The sequence below is a fragment of the Chlamydotis macqueenii genome, chromosome 13 (assembly GCF_036417535.1).
Source record: "Chlamydotis macqueenii isolate bChlMac1 chromosome 13, bChlMac1.mat, whole genome shotgun sequence".
Lineage (NCBI taxonomy): Eukaryota > Metazoa > Chordata > Aves > Otidiformes > Otididae > Chlamydotis > Chlamydotis macqueenii.
Genome location: NC_141568.1, coordinates 4,483,863 through 4,510,351, shown reverse-complemented (window position 1 = coordinate 4,510,351; position 26,489 = coordinate 4,483,863). Strand labels below are relative to the sequence as shown.

At 37.6% G+C, this 26,489-nt stretch overlaps 1 protein-coding gene across 2 annotated transcripts in view; it reads left to right on the top strand.

The window, feature by feature from the left end:
- CDH13 (cadherin 13) overlaps nucleotides 1–26,489 on the top strand; it is a 476,767-nt gene that overhangs the window by 154,162 nt on the left and 296,116 nt on the right. For both annotated transcript variants that reach the window (XM_086757908.1, XM_086757907.1), the window contains exon 3: nucleotides 10,173–10,381. In XM_086757908.1, the coding sequence (XP_086614034.1) occupies nucleotides 10,173–10,381 (209 nt within the window). The remainder of the gene's footprint in view (nucleotides 1–10,172; nucleotides 10,382–26,489) is intronic.

The following is a 26,489-nucleotide window of genomic DNA, read 5'->3' as shown; positions in this document are numbered from 1 at the left end:
GATCTCAACCCTAGCCTGCGGTTGCATTGGTGTAAACAATAGGCTGGTAGTGTTATGTATACAGTGCTAAATGAAAGTGGACATCCACCTTTGGAAACCAGCAAGTAGCCAAATAGCACTACCAACCAAGGCGTGTATTTGAAATGTAGACTGTGTTAAGTAATTGACGCAACTTTACATTGTCATAGGCTTCATATGCAATGCTTCTTGTTTAAATGTGAGCATGTGTAGCAATGCCACCCATTTAACTAGCAAATGTGAACAGCAGTGCCACCTGGCTCGTCAAATAATTGCTATTGGCTTTACATGTTACCTGGGTTGTTTTTTTTCTATTATTTTTTAGTTATTAAAAAGAAGCAGTAACTTCAGTAGCCTGATGTTCTTTCCTATGTAAACAAATTTCAGGTTGCTTATAAATGATCCTGACTGACAGAATATCCTTTCCCTCAGGTCAGTTCTTTTGTGGAAGATGCCGAAGCCTGTCTGTCTTTAAAGTATAAAAGCCTGTGTTTGATGTGAATAGAAACTGTTCTGGGAATGACTGTGCAGAGCAAGATTACATGGTGCAATTTTAATTACATTGTTCTCAGCAGTACTACTTGTCTGATCTTAGTGCGAGAGTCAAGATTCAAACCAAGGTTATTTGGTTCTGTAACTGTTAGTCAAGTGCTGATATTATTTGGAAGAGGTGACGATAAGTTGAGCAAGTTTAAAATCCAGCAGAGTTTTGAGAGGTGGCTTTCCTCGTTAATCTCAGAAGTTTTGTACTTCAGGAGGGTGAAGTTAAGTGGTTGATTTTGCATCATTTATAGAATGGTCTGTGTTTTGTAATTGGCTTGATACTTGAGTAAAACAAAAGTTTATCTAACCAACTGATTTTGCAAATGTAAATGCAATTTATATTTTTGAAGGCATTCTGAAAAGCTGCTCATAAAATGTGCCCAAGAGCTGTATTTTAATAAGCCAATTTTTAGACTGAGGACTGAAAAGGAGTGTAGGCCTGTTATTTGTGCACTTATTGGATATGTCTGGAAAAATCAACTTTCTACTGGTGATTCTTAAAAGAAGGTTGAGGCAACTCATTTGAGAGAACCTGGTAAAAAGCAGTAATAGAAATAGTTATTTTTTTTGTCAGGTTCATTGATGGAAAAAGATGAGAAGGCAGAAGATTTCCCCTGGAAACAGGAGGAATGTTGTTTCAGTTTTTCACTGGGAAAGTTGAACAATCCACGGAATAAATGGTTTGAGCAGATTTTCACGCATGATATTACTCATTCAGCAGCTGGGAAAATAGGCCAGCAACCTACAGTATCCATTTTGAAAGGAAAATATTACACAGTGGATTTATTACTCACTCTCATTTCCTTTTATGTATTGTAAATGATGCGTCATTCTCTATTTCTGAAACAAACTCCTACCACTGAGTGCTATTTGGAAATTAGTTGCACATGGCACAAGCTGAAAGCTTTATTCCTGGGGATGCCTGTTAAGAAAATGTTATTGTCCATCCAAAAAGATTTTTGTGATTATGATTCCAGAAGAAGAGCAGCTGTAGGTAGATGTCCATGTACTCATTTTTTTTAACATTTCCTAGTATGTACTGACCAATAGTTTTGCTTCTTGTCAGAGTGTTGAGGTTAGGAAGCAGTCTATGCAACTTACTGTTGAATTACAGATTAGTTGTAATTTCACACAGAAGGTAAAAGCAAGGCCTGAGATTGAGAAGATGGATTTAATATTGCCTCCACTCAGTGTCTGTTGAGAATGTGTAAAAAGCACTTTGTATTGATAGCTTTTTTAATGAAAAGCTTCTGCACTTTGACTTCTTCTCTCAAGGTACTGCTGAAGCAAGAGAGATATATCAAGCAGTATTTTTTTCTCCCATCTCTGAAAAAAGTAAGTGTATAAGGGTGTGAGTGGCTGCCATGGATTTGACATAGGGCAAAATATTTTCTTTTTTTAGAATAATAATTCCTTTTCTGTCCTCAAATCACTGAGCTATTTGTACTTCCCACTGAAGGAGCAGACAAAGCATCCGTTCCTCCAGAGAGGCCTGATATTTAATTTCTGTCACTTAGTAAGCTTTCTTACTAATGGTCCAAACTTCAGGCAAATGTAAATGTGTACATAATGTAGTGAATATTCGGTTCATCTAAAGTACATAATAATTTCAATTAAATTAACTTAAGACTCATATACAACTGGTCTTAGTTGAGCCTTGACAGAAGCTTGTGCAATTAAAAAAAAAAAAATTAAACAAGGAAACAAGAAGTTATGACAGATCACATTAAGAAATGACAGATCACTGTAATTATAACAAACCGACCTTGAAGACAAACAGTTTTAATTGTGAACTTGAGAGAAAAAAATCCCTATGACCTGCGGCTAATTGTCTAGTTAACTGAAATCCCTTACTAAATAAATCTGTGGCTTTGGAGACATTTTAAAAACATCCTGGAGTAAATAAGGTCCTTTCTGCGCTGGTTGCACTGTAGTTATTTCCTGTGAGTGATTGCTTGTTGTTACTTCTTGACATCTGCTGGCAGCAATTTATTTACATAGTTAAATCTCCTGGGACACTGTTTCTTCTGCAGAATAGAACCTCAGCTGATTAGTTTTCAATAAATTACACACACCAAGAAATTTTGTTTGAGTAGCACTTGGGGTGACTGATCAAAGATGTGTACTTCTGCAGAAGCCAAGAAAATCCATGGTCAGCAGTATGCTGCCTCTTGATGCTTTATTCAGCCAGCATCCAAAGGAAATTATCCATTATATCCCGCTGGGAATTCTTGTACAAACTCAGACTTCTGTCTCATCTTCCTCAAGTATAGGATACAATTAACTTCGTATCGACAAACTTCTCGCAGCGATGTGCAGAGCCACAACATATTGAATATATTTGAATGTCTCTGATTCTGCCTGCTTGTGTTTCAGACACAGCCAGTGAAGGTTTTGTAGCAACCTAAAGTTAATTTCATCCTGTGTTCTCCTGGGGTTCTTAGCAAAATGTTATGTAAATCTGTTAAAATGGGATAATATCAATCATTTGCATTGCAATGGGAAATGAAAACCTTTCACTGAAACTAACAAAGTTTAGAAAGGATCTTTTCTATGTATTGCTCCTGGGTTTGGGGTCATTTGGACTGTTGAGAATCAATGCAGTGTGAAGAGTGAAATGTCATATTCCTCCACAGATGTGACAGTTCCTTTGAGACTGTAGCTCCACAAATGTATCAGTTCAAGTGTCTTCTGCATTTACAAAGAGACCACAGCTCCGTTTAAACTGAACAGTGTGTTGTGCTCAGAAGATCGACTGTGATATAACATCTAAAATTTTGATTTTTATATTTTTCCTCAAACTCGCTCACTGACATCATATTTTGTTGAAATAGTAATTTTTCTCTAGGGCTTAGAGCAGAAGTTATAGTATTACCATGCCTTACAACGCAGCCACTGAGCCAGGAGATCAGTCAATAATGCATCTGTATTGTAATTAATAAGTCAAGATAACTTCCAGCTGAGAACAATTCATTACAGCTCCTTCCACTTGATTAGAGTTTTGCCCTAAATGAAAAAACAGGCAGAAAAAGGATGTGTGAGGGTATTGTGTAACGTGAGCTGGTGAATTCTCCTAGGGGGAGGAGGGAATGCCTTCAGTTTTGATTGTAGTTTGTATTTTCCCATAATTTCAAGCATCCAGAGACTGCTGATGGAGCCCTGTTGGTGGAATAAATTTGCTGAAGAACACGAGATGCCATTGGGGGATCTTTCTAGGAGAAAGGAAAGAGGGAGTTGGGTATAGCAGAAGGTGAGGAGAGAGAGAGCAGAGCATTGCTAATGTGAGTCTTCAGTGGGGAGGGAGTCCCTCATTCTGGACTCACACGTGATAGAAAAGCAAGGTGAATCTTCACTCTAGTGTCACTTCTGGATCAGGTGAACTGCAGGGCAGAATTTCAAACGGTTAGCAGTTTTTCCAGCTCTGCTAGGACTATTGATGGTAGCCAGGTAATGCAGGAGAGGGACCAACGTGCTTCTGGTGAAAACGTCACACGTTTTATTGGCTGTAACTGGTTTCTGGGTGAACTGCCTAATCTTTCTTGATCTATGAGAAGCTTGTCTCCTGTCTGTGATGCATTCTTGCCATGCATTTTGACAGAACAGGAAAAAAAAACTTGTGACTTTTCATAGGTACCACTTACACTATGGAACGAGTATTCTCTGAAGGGCAGATACGTATACCTTAATGCCTGCTGGATGAATTGTTGGCCTAATTTTTGCATTTTAACAAGGCTGTGCACAACTCTGGCCCACACACACGCAAATTGCATGGGGATGTTTGCCACTTTAGGTAATTATTTTGCTTTTGTAGACATTATAAGTGTGTGCAAGGATAAAGTCTGTTGTTTAGTACTTGTTCTTCCAATGAAGTTCAATGTAGATGTCTATTTGTATTCAGCAATTTTTGTTATAGTTTGATGAACATTGTACTATTGCTCATGTTTACTCATTTTTTGAGTATCTGGATTCTAAATAAGCCATCACTATAATTTACTTCAGGGGCACATAGAGAAATTATATAGGTACAAGAGAATCACAAATGTGCAGTGGGAGATAATAAGCTACTACTGCTTGTTGGATTTTTGAAAAAAAAATCTTTCTGTAGCAATTCTGCTGCAGAGTTAGAATTTAGCATTGAACTGTTTAAAAAAACCTTCAAAAAAGATTTTAATAAAATTCATTTTTCCTTAAATGTTCAATGAGATTTTTTTTCTGTAAAGAAATATTTCAGTCAAGCTTGTAGCTTTTCTAACCCCCATTATTTCTAGACCACTTTTAGAAATGAAATAATAATAACCTCATATCTAAAGGAACAGCCTGTATGACTTAAATGTTGACGGTGTCTTGTCTGGACTTCAGCCTGCCCCGAGAAGTGTCATGGGGCAGCGTTGTTCTCTTTCTATTCTTCTTCCTTCGGTTGTTCAGGTCTTCTTGCAGAAAAACAGTAGAAATAAACACGCTGTAGGCTCCCTGCCACAACCCAGGTTCCAGAGGTGATTTTGAAGGCATCTCAAAGGAAGAGAGAGAAACTGTTTCTCCTAATTGACAATATCGTTGGCTGGAAAAGCAGGATTTCTTTTATTTCTCAGCTGCCTTTGTCATTAGCTGTTGTAAGTTTCCGGTGTCGTTCCTGGATGGATTTACCTTGTCCAGATGTGTTGGTTCCAGGTCAATTTCATCCTCTTCACATTGACAGGATAATTAATCTTTTGAAGACTTATAACACTTTGCATGTCTGTTAGTTTGTGTTGGGCTGCTGTGTGACACCCTGTACCAGAGTCGGGCATTCAGTGGTGCGACAGACGCTGTCACGTGGTGGCCTGTTGCCTTCTCCATAGTTACTTGCTTGCTGTTTTCAGTCAGCATCAATGTTTATGGCTAACAAGAGCTTTGTGAGGTCGTGGTACTTCATGAATTGTTATATACAACAGCAGCACTCAGAAGCATTTCCATTTGCTTCAACCATCGCTTTTCTCTCTTTGTAGTTAATGAAGCTCAGCTTTGCCAGTTCCTCTTTAATGTCTGTATTTTGCTAATGTCATTGAGCAGGGAGGACTTTTTAGCAGAGCTGAGGGATCCCTGCTGGGCTGGAAAGTTAAGTTGCCTTCGTGCAGCTGTAATATACTTTTCTTGCATCTCTAGATCCCTCACAAGTACAGCTTCTGACTTGTGGTTTCAATATGATCTAAAGTTACTCATTAAAAAGGATAAGAGAAAATATGCAAGACAATAATCACTTGATACTCTAATTCCCCCTGATTTGAACAAGACTAGGTTGTATTTACAAAAGGGAACCTAACCTTCATTAATAGAGTAATTAAGTTTGTGTGTGTTTGGTGTGTATTTTCAAAGTGAAATTTCATCACTGAGGAGCCATTTTGTTGCTGGCTAATGTTAGCTAACATAGAAATACAAATAGTTGTACATAGAGACAGGGAGAGTAATATTTTCTGTGCTTATAGATAAATGTGTTTTTAATTATTCAGAATACCTCTATAGAGATTTTGTCAATGAGAAAATTATGGATTCTGTATTTCTGTTTAAAACAAATTGAACTTCTGAGAATTAAACTCAGGAAAAAAATTACTTTGGAAGAGGAATGTATCAGCCTAATACATGCTTTTGAATATAAGGAATCTATTTCAGCTTGTTTCTTTTTATATTTTTACAAGAAATCCAGCTGCTAACCTTTCAGTGTTTTAAAATGATATTAAAACATCTGTGGCTCATTGTCATAAATATCACAGTTGTGTAGAAACCTCACATGTGTGGCATATCACAACAGTGAGAATGGGATGCACTGAAATGTTGAATCCCAGGAACTTGAGATTTCTTGCTGAGATCTAAAAGAGTAGTATTTTCAATCACAACTTCAATTTCCTACTGTTACAGTAATGGACTTGGGATCTTACACAAGAATTCTTTTTCCAACAGGTCCTTTGATAATAAACTCAAAGTCAGGAATTAAAGCCTTGAGATGCATGCAGATATTACTAATAATGAATATTGCTTGGTGGACAAAAATATTCTGTACAATTCACATGTGAATAGGCTTTCTTACAGAAAAGCATAAAAGTCTAATATAGGAGGCTGAGAAATGAACAGAGGGCGATGAGTGACATGCATGTTGTTTTTCATTGGGAGATGCTTGGCAGTATTTTCATTTTGCTTGCATAGAGCCTGTCTCATACCATATGGCATATTAAGCACAATAAAGATGTTCATTTGGCAGCTGGAGCATGACTAGGAACATCGAAAGAGTCATACATGCATCAATAAATGAAGAACTCCGCCTTCATGTAAATAAATATTAGATCATTGTTTTAATTGCCCATTGAGCTCTTGACAAAGAGATGCTACCACTAGTCATGTCTGATGTAGCATTACCAAAATTTTACTTCAAGGCTACAGCCGAACGGTTACTATTATTGTTTTTTGCACTTCTGTAGCACCTTGACATAGAGTGAATAAGTGGCCTTTGCTCTGAAGAGCTTACAATCTAGTTAAACTCCTTAAGCTCTAACACAAAGTGAGTGTGCAGGAGGACATGGGAGGTCTTAGTATGTGTTGTCCAGAGAGATGGTGGGTGCCCCCTCCCTGGAAACATTCAAGGCCAGTTTGGATGTTTTATCTAAGGCTACAGTTCTCTTTAACTCTCTTAACAATTTAGCTCTATTGGCCCTTGGTCCGAATAACCTTCAATGTTCTCTATCCTTATGATCAATACCTCTCCTTCCACCCACTTCTAATTTCTCTCCTACGTATCAGTACTTCTCAGAGCCTTTTCATTTTCTTTCCCTCTCCTTGCTGTTAACCTCGTCAAATACACTTGTTTCTGTGGCAGAATTGGGAATTGAAAGCATCAGTGCTTTTGGATGAGACACGGTAAGAAAACGGTCTCCCACTTTCAAAGAACTCTCTTCTGCCCTTGTTGGAAAAAGTTGGAGAGATTCATAAAGCAAGGTCAATGGATGAGCAAAATATAAAAGGCTAGAAGTGTCAAATTCATAACTCCAAGGGAATATAGAATATAGATCCAAATACTTCTGGTTCCATGTGTGGAATCTGCATGTGGTCTTTGAATTTCTGCAGTGCACGCAGATGGCAGCAATGCAGGAATCTCAGGGTTTGTGAATGCTGAGCAGCAAGGTAGGAGAAGCGTACTCCCAGCCAGCATCACCCCTCTTTTCAAAGCACAACACAGTGCGGCCTATTTTTGAATGTCACCTTCAGTGTTTGGCTGAATGATGCTATAGCTCTGAATTATGACATTTGTTTTTAAGTGATTACTTTATCACAGTTGTTAGACTTTTTTTTTTTTTTTAACTTCTGATATAATTAATTTCTCTGAGTGTGATGCCAAATTTTCTCCAGTTGTAAGCTATTAATAGACGATAGATCACCAGCAGATTTTAACTAAGAAGGATATATTTATTCAATATAACAAGGTACTTTCCTAAGACCCTGTTTGATTGTTTTGGGTTTTACTTAAAGAGAGGAAAAAAATAAGTTAAAAGAGAATCCACTCGTAATTCATCAAGGCTGCAATCTATACAGTGATCAGTACAGAGAATTTCAACTTCACACGTTTGTGGTAACAGGGAAATTCTGTCTTTTTTTGTGGGCTGATGGCTTTAGGAGATTGCAGTAAATCTGTGAAAATGCCTGTCATATCACCAACATAAATTGCAACGGGTGGTTTTACGCCAGGGAGCTAACTAACAGAGCGCCTTCCACCAAAACCCTACTGTGAGTGCACGACCCTTTCTGCGAGCGGTTCCTCGCCTCGGAGAGCTCAGGGCAGCACGGACACTGGCATGGTCTGAGCACTGTGAAATTGTTTTGAACTGCTAATGCTCCCGAATTCTGTGTTTCCTTGCCTTTGCTTCTACTTGCAGTGTAAGGCTTTGCAAGTAGGGGTCTGTGAAATGGCAAAGCGAGATAGGTTTGCTTGGAGGGATTGGAGTATCTGAGGGGAAAGAGCTTTTTGTTTCTTTTATTTATAATCCCTCTTGCTTTCAGCAAAATTCAATGAAATGGCAAATGGGCTGATGAAATTCTGGTTTGTTATCCTACTGTGACTCCAAGGATAGTTCTCTTGCCCTCAACTAAAGTAGAGGAAATGGGAGTGGCTTTTAGTGAAAAATATGTAAGTAAGGCTAAAACTCGTGCAGAAGCAGATCCTTCAGGTGCTGGGATAATTTTTATGCAAGAGACTGCAGTGACTATAGAGTTTGGACTCTTCTCAGCAAGAGAATTCACAGGATCACAACTTTATTCTTTCAAAATCCCACCTCAGGTTCCTAATGCCTTTGTTGATGTACAGAGTGTGCAGGGCCTGGGTGAGGCGAGGCCGGACTGATGGAGCTGCACAGAGCCAGTTCCAGACGGTTCTGTGGCTGTGAGCCCCTCAGCGATGCCTCTGTGGAAGCGTGTTTGGGGAAGGGGCAAAATGCTGCCAGGAAATCCAGCAAAACGCTGCTGAGTCCAAGTTGGATGAGGCTCTGAGCAACCTGATCTAGTCAAAGATGTCCCTGCTCCTTCCAGGGGGGTTGGACTGGATGACCATTGAAGGTGCCTTCCAACGCTAACCATTCTATGATTCTATGTGTCTGGAAATAGATGGAAATTTGGTGAAGAGGATCTCTGTGTAACTTCCCCGGACTGTTGCTAGGCCATCCAGTATGAGAATCTGTCTGTGTTCTAAGACCAGTTACAGATATTACATAGTCAGGAAAAACGTAGGTATTTGCTAGGCTTTGAGAGAATCTGGGATTACTTTTTTTTTCCTTTAAAAACAATAACCTATTACAAGAAGTCTATACAGTGAATTTAAGCAATTATGCAAAGTGCTTTATTTTCTGCAAAACTCTACCGTCTTTGATCTCCTGTAGTCTGTATCCCTGTCTGTATCCATTTCTGAAAGCATAATGCAGTTTTTGAAGAACCAATAGAAATGAAATGTAAAATCAAAATAGCAGAAGTATGTAGATAAGTGAAACGTCTACAGCAGCAGTAACTCAAGGAGCAGGTAGGGAATATAGAACAGATTGTCTGCAAAAAAACCTCCACATATAAATATATTGTTCAGAGATGTCGAAACCTGAAAAGTTTACTTAGTGATACAAGTCTGTCGTGAAGACCTTTTAATCATACAGTTGGTAGTTACATCACTAATGTTTTTTCCAGTATTTTATGCAAAGTGAATCCACTGGACTTAGAGAGGGAACTTGAGGCAAAGTCTCAAACCTTTGTACTTTAGAGACATTTCTCTCTTTCTGTTAGCCTTCTGTTAGAACTAGGTGTGCATTTTGTGCATTTGATTTGAGTGATCACAAAACGTTCATGTCCGGAGGGTTTTGTTTACCTCCTCTCTCTCCAGTTAGCATGGTCAAAATCTCTTCGTCCTTCTGAAAGTGCATACTCATAAGATTTGTCTACGAATTATAGTCACACAAATATAAAGCTGCTTTGAAAGTTTTTCTCATTAGATTGGGAGTCATATCTTCCCGAGACCTATGGATAGGCCAGTAACATAAAGATGTTTGAAATCTATATTCCAAAGTGGGTACTTATAATTGTGTTTCTTCTTTTTTCTTTCCCCCTCCCAGTGGAATTTGATGACTGCAAGGGGAATAACAAATTGAACTTCGAAGTCTCTAACCCGGACTTTAAAGTGGAACGTGATGGGACTTTAGTTGCACTAAAGAATGTATCAGAAGCTGGCAGAGCCTTTTTTGTCCACGCGCGGTCTGAGCACGCTGAGGATATGGCAGAGATTTTGATTGTTGGAGCAAATGAAAAACATGCTGCATTAAAGGTAAGACAAATACAAAGTACTAAAAGAGATGACTGCCAAGGAGATGCTGATAGGTATTTCCATGTGCCACCTAGGACTGTAAGCAGTTTTAGTCTGTTAGCAGAGAGATCAAAATCAGTCTTCAATCTAGATGTTGCTGTAACATTTCAGCACTTAGTTTAACTTAAAATACATATCTTCCAGGTTTTGAAAGATGTATTACATCTTTAATGTAAATGCTAAACATTCATAAAGAACTGATTCAAATGAAAGAGCCCAAGTATCAACATTGGCTGGTTCTTCTGATGTACGTTATGCTGGATAACTATGGTCTGGCCATAACTGAAAATGGAAAATCATAGTCTAAGTGTATAATTTAGAGTTTACAGAACATCCATGTTTGCTCCAAGTCTAAGAATGTGGGAATGAATTCTATGCTGTGGAATTTTTTTTTTATATAGGTCTGCTTATCTGATATTGCTATGTATTAAACCATATAAACATCTGCATACAAATAGCAACACATAGTTACACTCCATCTCTATGCACTAGTGATTTCTGTTCCACTCTATCCACTGAACGCTGTGTCCTTTCTTTTCCACTTCTAAATTTTGGTGTAATACTAACCTCATATTATGGGGAAAAAGTACTTCACAAATTGATTGAATTGTTTACTTAACACCTATGAAAGTAACAGGAAGGAACAGAAGGAAATGTGAGATAGCCTTCACTTCTTTGTCATGGCATTTAGGGGAGAGGCAGACAAGAGAGTGGCTTGCTACACAATTAAGCCTGGTACCTTTACAGACCTATAATTTCAAGGAAGTATAAAGAAGCCATGATAAAAATGACTGATCTATTGTCTTATTTTGGTATTTAGACTTTCACCTGCCAGCATTCTCATTTTATTTCCAACAATAGCTTAGTATAACTTACGTGTTCCATTAAAAAAAAAAAGCTTTAGGGGAAAAGTTGAACAAACTTCTGAAAGTCCGTGGCTGAGGAAAGGTTTTGATCTGCACTTTAAGCAGCACATGATGTGAATACAGACTGCCAGCAGGAGACAAAGTACCAAAATGTGTAACTGCAGAGAGCTGATCAGAACACTTAAATTGAATTTAATGTTATTTAAATGCACTATTTCTTCACAAAGTTAAAATTTAACAAGGTCATATTTGAGAGAATCCCTTAAATAATGGAGCTGTGGATTTAGGACCACGCACTGCCAGATTCAGAGGAGGAAAACTACACTGGCAGGAGTGGGTGCTTAGCTGTCCTGGGTCTCAAGCTCCAAAGCATGCTCCTTCTGGTGCATGCACAAGAAACTCTGATGATTTTGTTTTCATTCAGTTTTTGAAATCTTAGGAGCAGTTTCAAAATGAGGATTCTCATTCTCCAGTTAGAAGGTACTGAAACCCCTGAGGAATTTTGAGACATCTCTGACAGGAGCTCTGGAGTTAAACTTCAGAGGATTGGTTTATGTGTGAAGATATGACTCTGAGAATCATATTCTGAAGTTTTATTCTGGTTTTCTCAGAAAAGCAGCCCTTCAGTGTCTTTGAAGGGAGATATTCTATGGAAGTTACAGTCTATGGGAAATCTGGCCTCATGAGGAGGAATTAAGAGATGTATTTGCACTGGCTACAACATGGCTTTGTCAGTGACCTTTTCTCTTTTATGTTCTATTCTGTTCCAGAGAGTCTCCCCTCAAAATGTTCCAGCAATATTAATTAATGCCTGGTGTTGAAATCTATCACCAGACTATGTTCCAAAGCCAAGTCTGATTTGGCCCCGCTCCTGGATTCTGTTCCAACCACTTCGTGTTGCTTCAGAGAGAAAACTAGTCTGAATCTGGCATATTCTGCTACTTACCAGTCTTCCCTCATAGGTGACGACTCAAAGCAATATCATAGCATCATCTCTACCTACATTCATAGCTTCTTTTTGGATTTTGATATTCAGCTCATACTAGAAGATTACCCTTTTAGTCTGATGATCCTTGGTGTCTGCAGTGCCATTGAGAGTTACATGACGCGTTGTGTCCTGGGAAATGCATCTAGTGAGGATCATCCCCCTTTTCGAGGGAATGCAAAGATCTTTGGGGCTGGTTGTCCTCTCTGGCTTGAGCCAGCACTCTTAGCTGTTAAATAATTGGTTTTTTACTATCCATTTCAGGTACTGTTTGCGTACTTTAAACATAACACAAACAGTCTTGTTTTGTTTGTCATACTTGAGAAGGATATAAAGATTACAACATCCTATCTAAAGTGATTTTATGATAAATTTGAACCTAATCCTGTACTTTTACAGTCTGAATGTGTCAGCATGGAAACAGCAGAACTGCTCCATCTGTTTATGCAAGGCGTCTTGGCTAAGAAACGCTCAGATGGAGTCTTAGTAATTCAGCATAATTCTGGAGGGTTAAGATGAGCACATGCTAGAGCACTGCTTAGCATTCAGTATTTAGAGTACAGTACCTTGTTTAATTAGGGGATAAGTAGTTCTTAAGTATTTCCCCACTGCCAGCAACTGCTGTTCCTTTTCTGAAAGCATGTAACCTACATCTGTGAAATCCCATTGTTAATTTGTCTAATTGCAGATTCCCAACATGCTTGGAAATGACTGACAACAATGATCTCTAATGTGCTGACTGGCAGTCTGAGCCTGGGAAAGAGCCTAATTCCTAAAACCTTGTGATTGCTACCAACCATATTTCAGACAAATACTGAAAGTATTTAGAGGTGAAATCTGGAGTGTGTAGAAAAGCTTTTGGTGTTCTAGTGATGGAGAGGTGTGGTTCTTTCCTGCTGAAGATGTGGGAAGATTCCAGCTGGCCTCACTGATCTGTCCTATTTGATTAACTTAAACTTCATGGCTGTAGTATAGTCAGTGACTGTTAGAAATACAATTTACTATTTATCTCTGCTTTTTTAATCTGAAGGGCATGTTTTCTTACTCTTCTGCCAGAAGCGTATTAGATCTGCAGAGTCTGCAGCCCTTCTGTCAAAGAGTAGTCATGACTAAAAGATGAGAAGGTAGATGGTTCCTCAACCATCATCAGCCAGCTTGGCTGTTGTTCTCTGATCTTTTCCAGGTGTCTCTATGGTTCTGCAAAATACATAAAACCTACAGATATGCATGCATGCATGCTATTGAGAGCAAAAGTTTGCACATGAGATTGCAGTTAGATTGCTTTCTACAACCTACCCTTAGTGTCTCTCTCCTCCTATGGTTTTGGCTAGTTATTGGTTTCTGTCTTGACAGAGCGGAGTATTCATGAAAAGCTACAGTTGTTTTTGGGAGATGTGTGGAATATGAGTATACGGAAGAGTTGTCATGGGCCTGTGGAAGGTGTAATATTACAGTGTGTCATCTTTTGAACAGTTACATGTGCATACATACTTGTACCCTCAGGCAATCAGAGTGCTCAATGAAAGAGATGAAGTCCTTGGTGACTTCCACACCCGTGGAAGTGTGTTGATTTAGCCTGGATTCCCAAAATGAACTTTGGATTAATTCTGAATAATTCATCCCTAATGGAAAAATAAATCACTTGCAAGCCCTAGCTGGGAACAAACTGACCGAGCCAGTGAGTGGCGATAATTATTTTTTTTAAACTTGTATCTTATCTAATGCCCCTGCTTTGTTTTATGGAAACAGTAGCACAATTGAAATTTGGAAATTTCATCACATCTGAGCATTTGACCAGATGTTAGCAGATTTATTTATTTATTTGAAGAGTCTGGTTTTGTGGAAGACAGAAAGTATAGCCAGTCTTTTGTAGAGTCTCGTAACAGATTGTGAGTTGCAAAACATAGCAAGCTGGGAATTGAGCTGTGTCCTCTAAGGCTAAATAAAATGGTTGTCTGCTAGTCCTTCTCCCCCCTCTGTAATCTAATGCTCGTTTTAATGAATATACACTTCGTACACTGGGAGCTAAAAGAAAACCTTGGTAAACAATCTTTCTCTGCTGTTTTTTTTTGTGTGTTGGCAAAATGTGTCTGCCTTTTTTTTTTTTTTTTTTTTCCTTTCTTCTTCTTCCCCCCCTCACAGCAAAGGGAGTTATTTAGAACTTTTATTTGTTACAGCATCACAGACAGAGGGTGAAGGGTGGGGGGAGTGAGATATCAAGAGTCTGGCACCAAAGTAGATAAGAGGGCAGGCAGATATTCAGAAATTCCAGGCAGGTAGTAACTTCACTGTATGGTGCTCAGCAGCCTTCCATACAGAAGGATGAAATGATTAAATAGAAACTGTCAGACCCTCAGGACACTTTTCAGGCACTAGATGGAAAAGGAAAAGGAGAAAGAAAAGAAGAGATAAGAGGGAGGAGCACACTCTGAGGCAGCATGTTGTAGACAAAGTTTAAAATCATCTCCAGCAGCGGCTCAGATTGAAGGGAATGAAGTTGCTCTAGTCCTGCTACTCTGTCCAGTCCACGTTGTAACAGCTAGGGGCTAGGCAGATACGCTGCTTCTACTTTTCTTTTTGTCAAACCGTTGCTTTTCCCAACATCAGTACTGTGAAGTGTTTATTATAGCGGGGACAGGAGAGGTAGCCTGGCCAAAAACCTCCCCAGCTGCCTCGCAGACCTGAATTCTGTTAAGTCACGGCAGTTAAGTCACTGCCTGGATGTATATGTTTGTGCAAGTTGCTGTACACCCATGCCTCTGTTTCCTAAAGTGTCAAACAGAAATAATGAAACTAAGCTCCTTGGATATAAACATTAAAATTTCTTGTTTGTGTCTTACCCTCTGCTTTATACCTGCAGGACAGAAATTGCAAATTTTATTGATATGAGAAAAAAAGTGCCTAGAGCCTTAAAACCCCACATGTATGGCTTTCTGCCTTAGAACAGATGATAAAGGTTCAGTAATCTTATTATGAATCGGGATTCTCTCACAGAAAAAATATTCATGCGAGGAAGTGAATAGTTGGGTTTAGTTATCTGGCAGTTCAATAATTTATTTGGAAAATAAGATCAAGAATCAGCCTCTCTGATATAGCAAGCAATCGTTGCCATTAACATATATTAGCATTTTTTCAGTTTAGAATAGAGTTCCAAATAGGCTGAAAATGACTGTGCAAAAGTTTGAAGATGGACTCTCATATGAGATATTGACAAACAGGCTAGAGGAGTTTCATATTATTAGGTTTTGCATATAGCAGTTGCTGCAAAACATAATGCACTGCATAAATAAAATACCATGTTTTGCATTTAATTTTAAGGCACAAAATAGAGTAAGTCACAGGGGTACATCAATATCTACAATACACTTTGAGTTATTATACTGATCAAAACAGCATATAGAATGCTATTTCTTTCAGGAAAGCTGTGGAGATATTTTAAGTTTGGATATGAAGGTGTCCTTCAAGCATATCAAGATGGATTTTCTAAAAGAGCAAACAATAGAAAAAATCATCTCACTTTTGCATTTAGTTTCACAAAAAAACTTAACATACTAACATTCTCCTACTAGCCATTAATGATTATCCTGTTACTACTTTTACTTTTGTTTGTTATCACACTGCAAACACCTATTGACTTGGAATTCATGCATAAAAAGCTGAAGTATAAGTGATTTTAGAATTTAATACCTGTATGTTGATGGTATTTAGGTAAATTATTTTTCTCTGCTTTAATTGCCATGGAAATGATGCATTTTTTTTTTTTAAGTCTGCAATACTACATTGCAGGTTTCACAGAATACATCTTAATTAATGTCAGTGAAAGCAAGAGCTTGTTCTCATCAATGGGTCATTCTGTAGTATCATTTGGCTGCATTTTCTTTTTGCTGTATTTTTATTAAAAATCCTCTTTGCAGACCACTTGTTGTTTGGGAAATAACAAAGAGCTCCTTATATAAAAAGAGATCTCCTTAACCGCTGAAGTAAGCTGTTTTCCGTAGAAATTCCAGTCACCTACTTTCCCTTTTTATCCTTCAGCCTGATCCAGAACCTGCTGAAATAATCAGGTTTCAGCAGACTTCAGATCAAACCCTTGAAGCGGGAGTTTTATCTGACAGCGCCGTACGGATGTGACTCCCATAACTTTGCTGGCCCGTTTCTGAGTGACCCTGTGAGTCCCATGGTGATACACGGCGGTTATGGTTTTTCGTAGCCGTGCTCCCCGCTTTTACTCAGCTCTGCAGCAGAGCCTCACCTCTGTTTGTAGGCTTTGCACTCTCCCTCAGGCCTGGGCTGAATTTATACTTCCAGCTTAACTCTGCAGATTCCCACCACCAGAGAAATGCAGGTTTCATATACACTGGCTTTGGACTTTGCTCTGACAAAGATGCATTTATCTGAGCGTTATGATGGTGCCAAGAAATGTGGCAGTTGCCATAGCAACAATGACATATTGTGTGGAATACCAGAGTAAATACTATAAAGAACATGAACCACTGGTGTTTTTCATTAATTTAACGTTCCTTTTTTTTTTGGGGCAAAGTGTGTCTTGTAAGTTTATTCATTGTTTGTATAAATGCTTAGATCAAACGTGTGGGCTAGCTTTCCTTCCATTTCCCTCAGTGCGCAACTTCAGCATGTAAATGAGAAGTTCTTGGTGGTTTAAGGAGAGAAAAATGGTCTTATAGACCAGAAACATGAATAATTGACTGTGAAACAAGAAGGTGTTAGCTTCTGTGAATGTTCAGTGCTTTTCTCTGAGTAATCTACATTCAGATGTTATGTGAACTAGGGATGTGTTTATCCAGGAAAAGGGACTTTGTTCATTTCAGTAGCAGGCAGAGCTAAGACAAGTATAGAATATGTTTAACGGTGATTCAAAAGTGAAATTAGATGATTTTTGAAACCAATGCAAACCTTCTTCTTTAGTCCAAGTTATCAACAGACTATGAAAAATGCCAGGCAAAAATACTCTAATTGAACACATTTTATTAAAAAACATCTAAAATCATAATGCCTTTCAGCCCTGAAGTGTATTTAGACTTCTCAGTTCTCCCTGCAGTAACAGGAGTCATCCACAGGGCATTTTCACTGTTGCTTGGTGTGCTTCTGGTGTCAACTTAAGGTTTTTGTGGAAGCTCAGAACCAAATGCAGTGTTGGAATGCAACCAATTTTATTTTATTTTATTTTAAAACACACTTAGGTCTTACCCTCCATCCATAAGACTTAATGACAACGCTCCCATAAATCTCAGTGAGAGAGATTATTCAGATTGCTCAAGTCTTTTATCTGAACTAAAATTCACCCCGACACAGAATGTCAAGAAAATACCTATTTACCTCTTGCCCCTAAAACGTTTTAATGAGAGTTTTAATGGTAGATAAGTTGTGGGAAGATATTTTGACTCAAATTAGCTTCTTTTTATGATCTAGGATGCTAACTGTCACATATCCATTAAAAAAAAATCCACTGAATTTTATGGAAGAGTGATAAGTCATCATGTGTTGGCATATATTTTTTTTCAAGTTGTTAGTATTCTGAATCCAGCATTGAAAATATTCTGATGATACAGAGAAAACTGTGCCAGTCTTGCATGTTAATCTCCAGAGACTGATGGAGTTGCGATGAAATTTGTGTCAGAGGTATGGGGAACATTTAAAGGAACCATTTGGAAAAGGTTTAAATTTAAAATTCAGTATAGTAAATGAGGATGTAAGTTGGAAAGCAACAGACTAAGCATGATTTAGTAGAATATTAAGCAAGATCATAAAGGATAAGAAGATGTCTCTTAGGATATGTAATATCTTTCATTTATAAAGTGTCTTTCATCCCATAAGATCCTTAAAGTGTAACTATTAAGTACACAGAGAAAGGATATGTGTGTGTGCATGTCTATAAGCATACATTTGTAAAAAGATGGTAAAAGAGGTATTTGCATATATATCTTTATTTTTGATATTTATTTCATAATAATTTTTCACATCAGGATAGGAACAGAGTCATTTTTAGAGAAAGAGTTTGGGAAAAGGACATGGTGATTTCCATATGATATTAAAATTGCCGTGACATCCTTAATGTCCTCAAATCCACAACAAACAAGAGACGTTACAGATCCAGGAGAACCTGTGATACTTTTGGTACAGAAGAAAAATAGTCCATTTCTTCCATGATTGTTCTCTCATCCAGCATGCAGGAATGATGCAGTCAATGTGTGACAACTACCCCAGTTTCACCAGTGATACCTCAGGTTTATTAAGGAACAGAGACAATTCCAAGAGGCGATTAGACTAAGTCGTGTTCAAAACTAAACTCAAGGTTCTTTTTTTGTGTTAGAGACACAAAATATTGCTGGTGTTTTCCACTACAAGCTTTTCCATCAGCTTCCAGAAACAGAGTGGATTTGAGAGAGACCCATAATAGGAGAAATTATTCACATGAAAATATGATTTCCTGAGTAAGAGTTTAGTCATTTCTCTCCATCAGAGACATCAATAATCATCCCTAATGATTGCCCCAATAGTTCCATGCTGGTTTTCACAAACCTGAAGGAACATTTATTATGGTTATTATAGTAACACCTATCTCAGCACACATTTAAGCATTTAATGGAGCATCACAGGATAAAAATCTACATTTTTCCTCACCCGAGAATTGATTCTGCCACTGCAGGGACAGATGGCTCCTTCTGGACCTAAAATTCCTTGTTTGTTCATCATCACAATTCTGTTGCTTTTAAGAATATTCCTTTGCATCTTCTTTTAGAGATAATTTTCTTAAGTAGCTAGAATAACTTGGCAAGTTGAAGAAATATTCAGCCCAAGAGTGTCAGAGTTAAAGCTTAATACAATTTGGTATCTCCATAATAAACAATTCTTCTAATGTGTACAGGCATCTTGGAGTTATTAATCATGCAGCTCCTCACTTCTTATTTCACCACCAAATCAAACTGAATAACCTTTCTGTTAAGCAGTTGATCTATCTTATAAAAACCAGTTTTATTAGTTGTTTATGTATTTCCCTTCTCTTACAGAGAGGGCATCTAGGGAGAGCAATTACACAGGAAGAGACTGAAGGGGCAGCAGGTCGGTTTGAACTGGTCAGTAGTCCTGCTATCTACAGTAATTGGCTGCTGCTAATGCTCTTGGTATCACTAAAATTCCTCAGTGCCCTTCATTACTATGGAAAAGAAAGGTTCTTGTTTAAGGTAACTGGCAAACAGATGTACTAGTAGGAAATGAGAGACTGAATTTGGCCTCTAGTTTCTTGAAAACCTCACTACGACTGTAGTTTGGTGCACAGCAGTAAACAAGAAGTTTCTTAGTGAGTAGGAATAGATTTGTTAAAGTATTTTTAGTAATTCTTCTGGTAACTCATTTGATACAAGTTCTAGCAACACAAAGTCATTTAGTCAGCAACTGTTCAAACTACCGTGAAAAGATACGCTTTAATTTACCTGCAAGCCGGCAAACACCCTTGCGGTTGGTGGTGTTCAATACTTGTTGAACCATTTGGTGTATGTTTGAACTCAGCAGGAAATTATCTTGAAATCATTTTGTCTTTCATTTCTTTTCTATCTCTAGAATAACCTTGTGATTTTGAGATAAATGAATTGTGAATCTAGTATATGCAGCTTTTAAAGCTAAGGAATAGACTATAATTCTTTTAAAATGAGAGCTGGATCTAGCTCTTGGTGTGCTGGCCTTCTTGTGGGCTAAATTGTATGATCTTGGGACAATACTGTAGCTTCTACTGCTTAAGAGGGTCCTTTTTTTTTTTTTTTTTTTGCATCATCAATCAGAAATGGGTTAAATGCTTAACTTTATTTAAAGTACATTTGTCTCTATAATGGTACTAATCACAGTGGATAACTACTGAATATTTTATGTGGTTGAGTACCCTGTTCCACAGTTAATGTCAAGACACTATCGATGAAGTGTTTGTTGTTTGGTTGTGAACTTCGTTTTCAGATTACACACACCTCGTATGAATGTAAATGACAAAATTTTCTGAGCTTTAAGGATTTTGCTAATAAGAGTTAGGCATTTTTGTATCTTCCTGATGTTTTCTGAGTGTCTTCAGAGTTACTAGAACAAGGGTGCAAAATATATCCACCAGCTTAAGATTTATACACCTTGCAGACTTGATGATTATGAGCTATTTAAAAAAAAAATAAAATACAATTTATTTTTTTAGTTATTCTTCTAGATCTCATTTGATGCTGTATGTTAACATGTTGAATGTTTGTGGGTTGGTTTTTTTTTCTCTTTGATGGCTTTTTTTACAGTATTGAACGCTGTTGTTCTGTATAAAGATTTATCCCCTAATAACCTGGAAGAAAGATGACAGTATAAGTTTTTTGAAATCTAGAATAGTAAACCAAACTTTCATTCTTAGATATGAACATAGAAAATTTTTGTATAGGGATTTAAAGGGTATGAGCCTTTGAAGTACTGGAGTGTCCTAGGAGATGCCGAAGATTTTATACATGCACTGACGTTAGTACGCGTTTGTATCACCTGACTTTTTCACCTCCTCAAAAAAAGAAATGCCAGTAAGAAATCTGTTCATGTTTGCACTGTTAGTAGCTTAAAAGCCAATATCAAAATGCAGAGGGTTTCCTTCAAGCACAGCAGTGTAGTGACAAAATGACGTGTCAGCCCCTATGAAATAGGGCACTTGGGTGCTCTCATGAGGCACACAATTTTGATTTGGATATTGTTGAACTCACTAACAAAGATTCCAGTAAATTCAAAATTCACAGTTGGCTGACAAATACTACACTGCAGTTTCTTCTTTGGGCAGGAAGAGTATTCTTATACCTGTGACTTTTTCTTTTCCCTGAAGATGAAATAAAAAGTCAGCCACTTCTGTTTGACAGGAAATTCACGACTGCTGAAAGACTATGTTGGTAGACAAAACGCCTGGCAGGATGAGGTGTACTCTGTCATTGTGTCCAGTGTGACAGCATCTGGTAACAAGAATATTCAGACTAGATCTTCTGTTTTCGTTGCTGTTCTTGCTGCAAACTATAAAATCGTGCCTTAGATTAAGATGATTATTACACTGGTATTCTGTGTTTGATCCTGCCAGCCCTTTGCAGCAGAATTGTCTGCTAGAAATAAATACACTTAGACTGAATTTCTGATTTAGGAAAATAAGGATTTCATTATTTGGTACTTAGTGAACAGACATATCAATTAGACTCATTCATTTACTGTCATTAATTATATCAAAACCTGCACCTCCATGCTGAGGGGTTTGTTGGAACAGTTCACATGTATTTGATTTCTAGCTATGTTCACAAAAATATTGCTAATATATTAGCGTGGGATATCCTGCAGAAGACTTGAGAACATGTTCTTTTCAAAGCATATGTTGTAGTTTTGTGTTGAGAAACGTAACATAGGAATATGTCTAGGTTGGGTGTTTTAATAAAAAAAAAGAAGAACAATATGTGAGAATTTTTCAGCAAGGTCATGTTCCTGCTACTTAACGTGATCTTAAAATTGATACAGTTGGCTGTTTTATCCTCTCTGTTTCAATAATGCCTGCAATTTGGTACTGGGCAATTTTTATTTATTTACCCTTACTGGTTTTCAACAGAGGTGAATTGTTTCTGTAGCAGGCCAAGGGAGAAATTGTCAACTTTTCTGTATGATCAACTTAATATGATGCAAAGTTCTGCCCATTTCCTATCCTTTTGGGTTATTCAATTGCCATGTGAATTAGTGAAGGGAGATTTTTGGATTTCTGCCATCTATGTCAAAAGGATTATGAATAGTTCAAACTATGTGTCCTTAAATGCTTATGGAGCTGTGCAGGGCAGGTTAACTTTCTGACTTTGTTGGCAGACAACTTTTTCTCTGCCCCACTGTGTTGTGTTGTCCTTATGTGCTTCACTCTCTTCCCCTCAATTCCAAGAACCATCCTTTTGAAGCTGATAAGGTCTTTGAAGTCAGAAAAGTCTTTCATGCTTCATATATAGACCCTCAAATCAGGAATTTAGGTGGAGGTAAGGGAGAGGACGTTAAAACTTCAGTTTAAACATCAAAAGCCAAAGCTGGGGAAGATTTGATTCTGAATTTGGCTCACACCTGTAACATTCAAACTCATTGTTGCCAAAGTTATGTGTTTATGTGAGGTAAGGCTTGAAGCTTTTAAGATACAGGGTTCATTTTAGGCATGATAATTCACAAAACAGTGTAGTTCATCTGTCATACGAAAACGTAGAAAGCCGTACACCAAATACAATCTCCATTAAGTCACCAGGAGGTATTCTGCTGACTTTAATGAGCTTTGAATCTACTCATAAATCTGCTATGAGGAGTGTCCATATCAAAATTCATTTGAGGGTCACTTTCATGTTAATTGTTAGTGCTTCCATGATGTTTAATTGCCAGGAAAATGGAATGTTTTAGTAGGACTATCATATGGTATGGTCCTTTTTATTGGATCCTAGTAGTATCAAGCTGATGACTATATATTAGTATTAATTGTGCATAATGTTAGTGGGCAGTCACAGTATGCCTGTTATATTTTGTGTCTACGAAATACGAAAAAAAAAAAATTCTTAAGTTATTTTAAATGTCATTTGTGCCTTTAGCTGAATCCCTGCAAAATTAATACTTTTTTGATCAAGTAGTTCTTTAGAGGATCTGAGAAGTTTCACGCATGCTCAGTGGCTTTTAATCTCAGACTTTGTGTCTTGATTTTCATTATTTTAAAATTATATCTCAAATTTGTAAATACCATAAAGCAGATTCTGTTCAGTCCTATGATGTTTAATAAATTCAACATCTGCCAGAAAAGTTCCATCATCTGCAGCCCAAATGGAAATGTTCCCTGCTTTAACATGTCATATTTAATTCAATTAGAGAAAAAGGATGGGAAACATATTAGAAGTAGAAAAGGGAAATAATTTCTTTAATGTTTTTTTTCTACTAAACAGAAAAGTAACAGCTTTACTTGAGGGACATAATTACTGTATCTTCTAGTGGTATGAATATTTAGTATAGTTAGAGGGTTGATGGGGGAGAAATTATTTTGGTTTTGTTTAACGGCTTTCACAATTCCTTGTCACTGCTAGTAATTATTGTGTCTTTTCTTTCAGTTGACGCTCAGTGCATTAGACTGTATTTGGGGTCATTTTATTAATTGAAAATGTGTTTCGCACCAATTGTGAATTAGATAAGTGACTTGATTAAGCTTCAGTCTTTAAAATTGTAAAATGAAAAAATAAGGTGAGGGAAATTAATCTTGACTGTAGACAATAGGAAGATAAGACTCTGGTTTCCAGGGTAAGGGTGTGTGTTTAGGAGAACCAAGGGCATAAAAACGCTTTGTATTTGCATTATACTGGCAATTTTCACTTTTATACCTCTCTGCCTCAGATTTGTGTAAAATGAAGATACTCTATAAGCGTATTAAAGGTGAGGTATTCAGAAACAGGGCAATAGGGACCTTTTGCTGGTAGAGACCTAGCAATTTTGAAATTAAGGTTGTTACAGTTGATTTTTTGATTTAACTCTGTTCCAAGCCATCTACTTGGGTGGGTTACGTCTGAGCTCAGGTTTAGTGGGTGCACGGAGTGGGTTCTTGGAGGTCTGTATGTCTGGAGTTTACCAGGTGTAATGCTGAGTTATGTACAAGTTATTTTAGCGGGTGTCTCTAGATAGATAGATATGGATGTGCTACACAGCTTTTGTTCCAATTAATGAGCATGAATTATATATTCTTAAGTACTTCTCCCATTTGTTAAGCTTAATGTAATTTTTTAAAAATACCCGAAAATAAAAAAAGGGTTTAAAGATCTTTAACTTTTAACATGCTGCAACTTTTATCATGGGACAACAACTAGCATAATTCACTATAGAAATTATCTTATTAAAAAAACCTAACAAAATTGGCATACCAAGTATGTTTTTCCACCAGAATGTTTCTTTTTAATTCACAATATTTCGTATCTGACACTGTGCTAAATGAGAACATGACTTAACCGTTGATATTGATTTGCATGTCATTTTTTTCATTTCACTTTCCTATTCAAAAGGAATCAGTACTGACAAGTTAATGAACTCCAGCTACAAATGCATAGATAAGCCAAGGGAGAGCGATTTAGTACCTGCCTTGTTCTAATTACGAAAGGTTTTCCTTAGGTGACTGTTTCATGTTCACTACAGGGAAACTGGAATGCTCTGTTCTTACAGTAATTGTCAATAGAGCAGACTATCTGGAGGAGTGACATAGTAGGGGCTATTTATAGAAATCTTTTAGCAAGTCTAAATTCATTTATCCCAGTGTATTTAAGTATTTAATATTTACATGTGGAATACAATTACTTAAAACGAAAGTACACTGAGCCCTAGGGCTCTACGTTTAGTAAGCCTACATAAAACTATGCTGCATTATATCTTCTATTTTTAAATTAACTTCTTGTATAAACAAATAGCTTTGGACAGTAGTAATGGAGATCAGGACTGTAGAACTACTTCTCAACAGATTTTTCACTAAAATTGTTTGTAAATCTTTTGCCCCAGTATACTGTCAATGAGCACGCCTGGTATCTAAGAAGTTTTCCCGTTGTGTTTTGGATGTTTTTATAGATATTCCAATATCTGTTTTGTTATGGCTTAATGCAGATAAATTGGTGAATCTGATGCAGTTGATCGTTTGACTGGTGTCTTCTGCTGCTGGGGGTTATGATCTGGTCAAATTTGGTTCAGCATCAGAAAAAGCTAAAACTCCTAGGGTCTATTTTTTAGTCTTATGGATAGGTGTTTTGTTCATGCAACTTGTACGTGCTTCCAGAAAGAACTGTAAAACAGGATAAAATTGAGCTCTACATCGACTAATCCGAATCTATAGTGTGTGCAGCCCTGAAGTACTTGCCGTGCTTGTAGAGGATGAAACAACCATGGTACTCTCCTGTGCTCTAGATTTACTAGAAGGTAATTCTCCTCCAGCTGTGAATTTTCTGCTAGGCACTTTTTGCATTACCAGCAGTGATGCAGATAGTTAATCTGATCAGGGAACTTGGCCACCAAAGTCACTTGTGGATTTTTGGAATAAAAGACTTGATTTCCAAATGTTTGCATGCTTTACAAGACCATGAAGAAGTGGAGTGATGTAAGAAAGAGGAGCTGTGTATATTAGCTAGCTTGTGAAGTAAATGTCTGTGGTGACCTTAAAAGGCAGGGAACACTATGTTTCATACTTTCCATCATAATTTCTCTTTTCAGAAGAACAGGGTGGAGACTGTTGTGGCATGCTGCCCTGAATTCCAGATGCATGCTTTGCCAGGCGTTGCTCTGGCAATGGGAATAAACTATTGCCTCTGAGGAATACGCTAATGCTATTTGGCTAACCAAACAAGTGGCACAAAGCGAAGTTTGAAATTAGATTTTCAAAGTTATGCCTGCACAGTATTAGAAGCCTGTTCTGCTTCCCTGTTGTGCTGAAGGTGCTGACAGGCAAAGTCAAGGTGCACTGGTTTATTGACTTTAGAGGGAGCTCTGATTTTCCAGAAGGAGGGAGCTAGATATGCAGCAGAAGAAAATACCCTTTTCCCCCTCCTCCCCCAAAACAAAGAGAACTCAAAATACAACAAAGGAGCACCAGCAGCAATAATATTATTTACAGAGGATGCCAAGATAAGAGGTTGAAAAGGGTGTTTTAAATTTATTTTCCCCAAGTTATTACCCCAGTCTTGGAACTGGATATGCATGGGGATGACTCTAATGCAGGATTCAGTTCTTTGTCATCTTAGTACTATTAATGTTTTCCTAACATGAGAAAAAGGTGAAATAACAAAAAGATTGATCTTTATTTCAAGATCAAAGTTTCAAAAGCTTAAGATTTGAACTTTACTTAAATCTTTTGAAGAGGTTTGAAAAGCTATTATGTAATCATATCTTTCATTTCAGCTATAGTTGGGAACAATACTATCAACATAGTATAAATATACTGGGTTTATCATGTTTCTATTTATATTGCAAGAATAAACATACCTCAGGAATTCTGAAGAAGAATACAGCTCCCTGAGATGTCAGTGAGACATCACAGAGATGCCTGCCTGCTAGTTCTGCTTCATTACCCAGATGTTCTGATCAGCAGCTTTAGTCCAGCTCTTCCCCATACAAAACTGCTGTAAAGATTCTTAATAACATTGATAAACTGCGTTTTCATGCTGTCCTCTGGACATCGTGGTTGAGAAGTACGTGT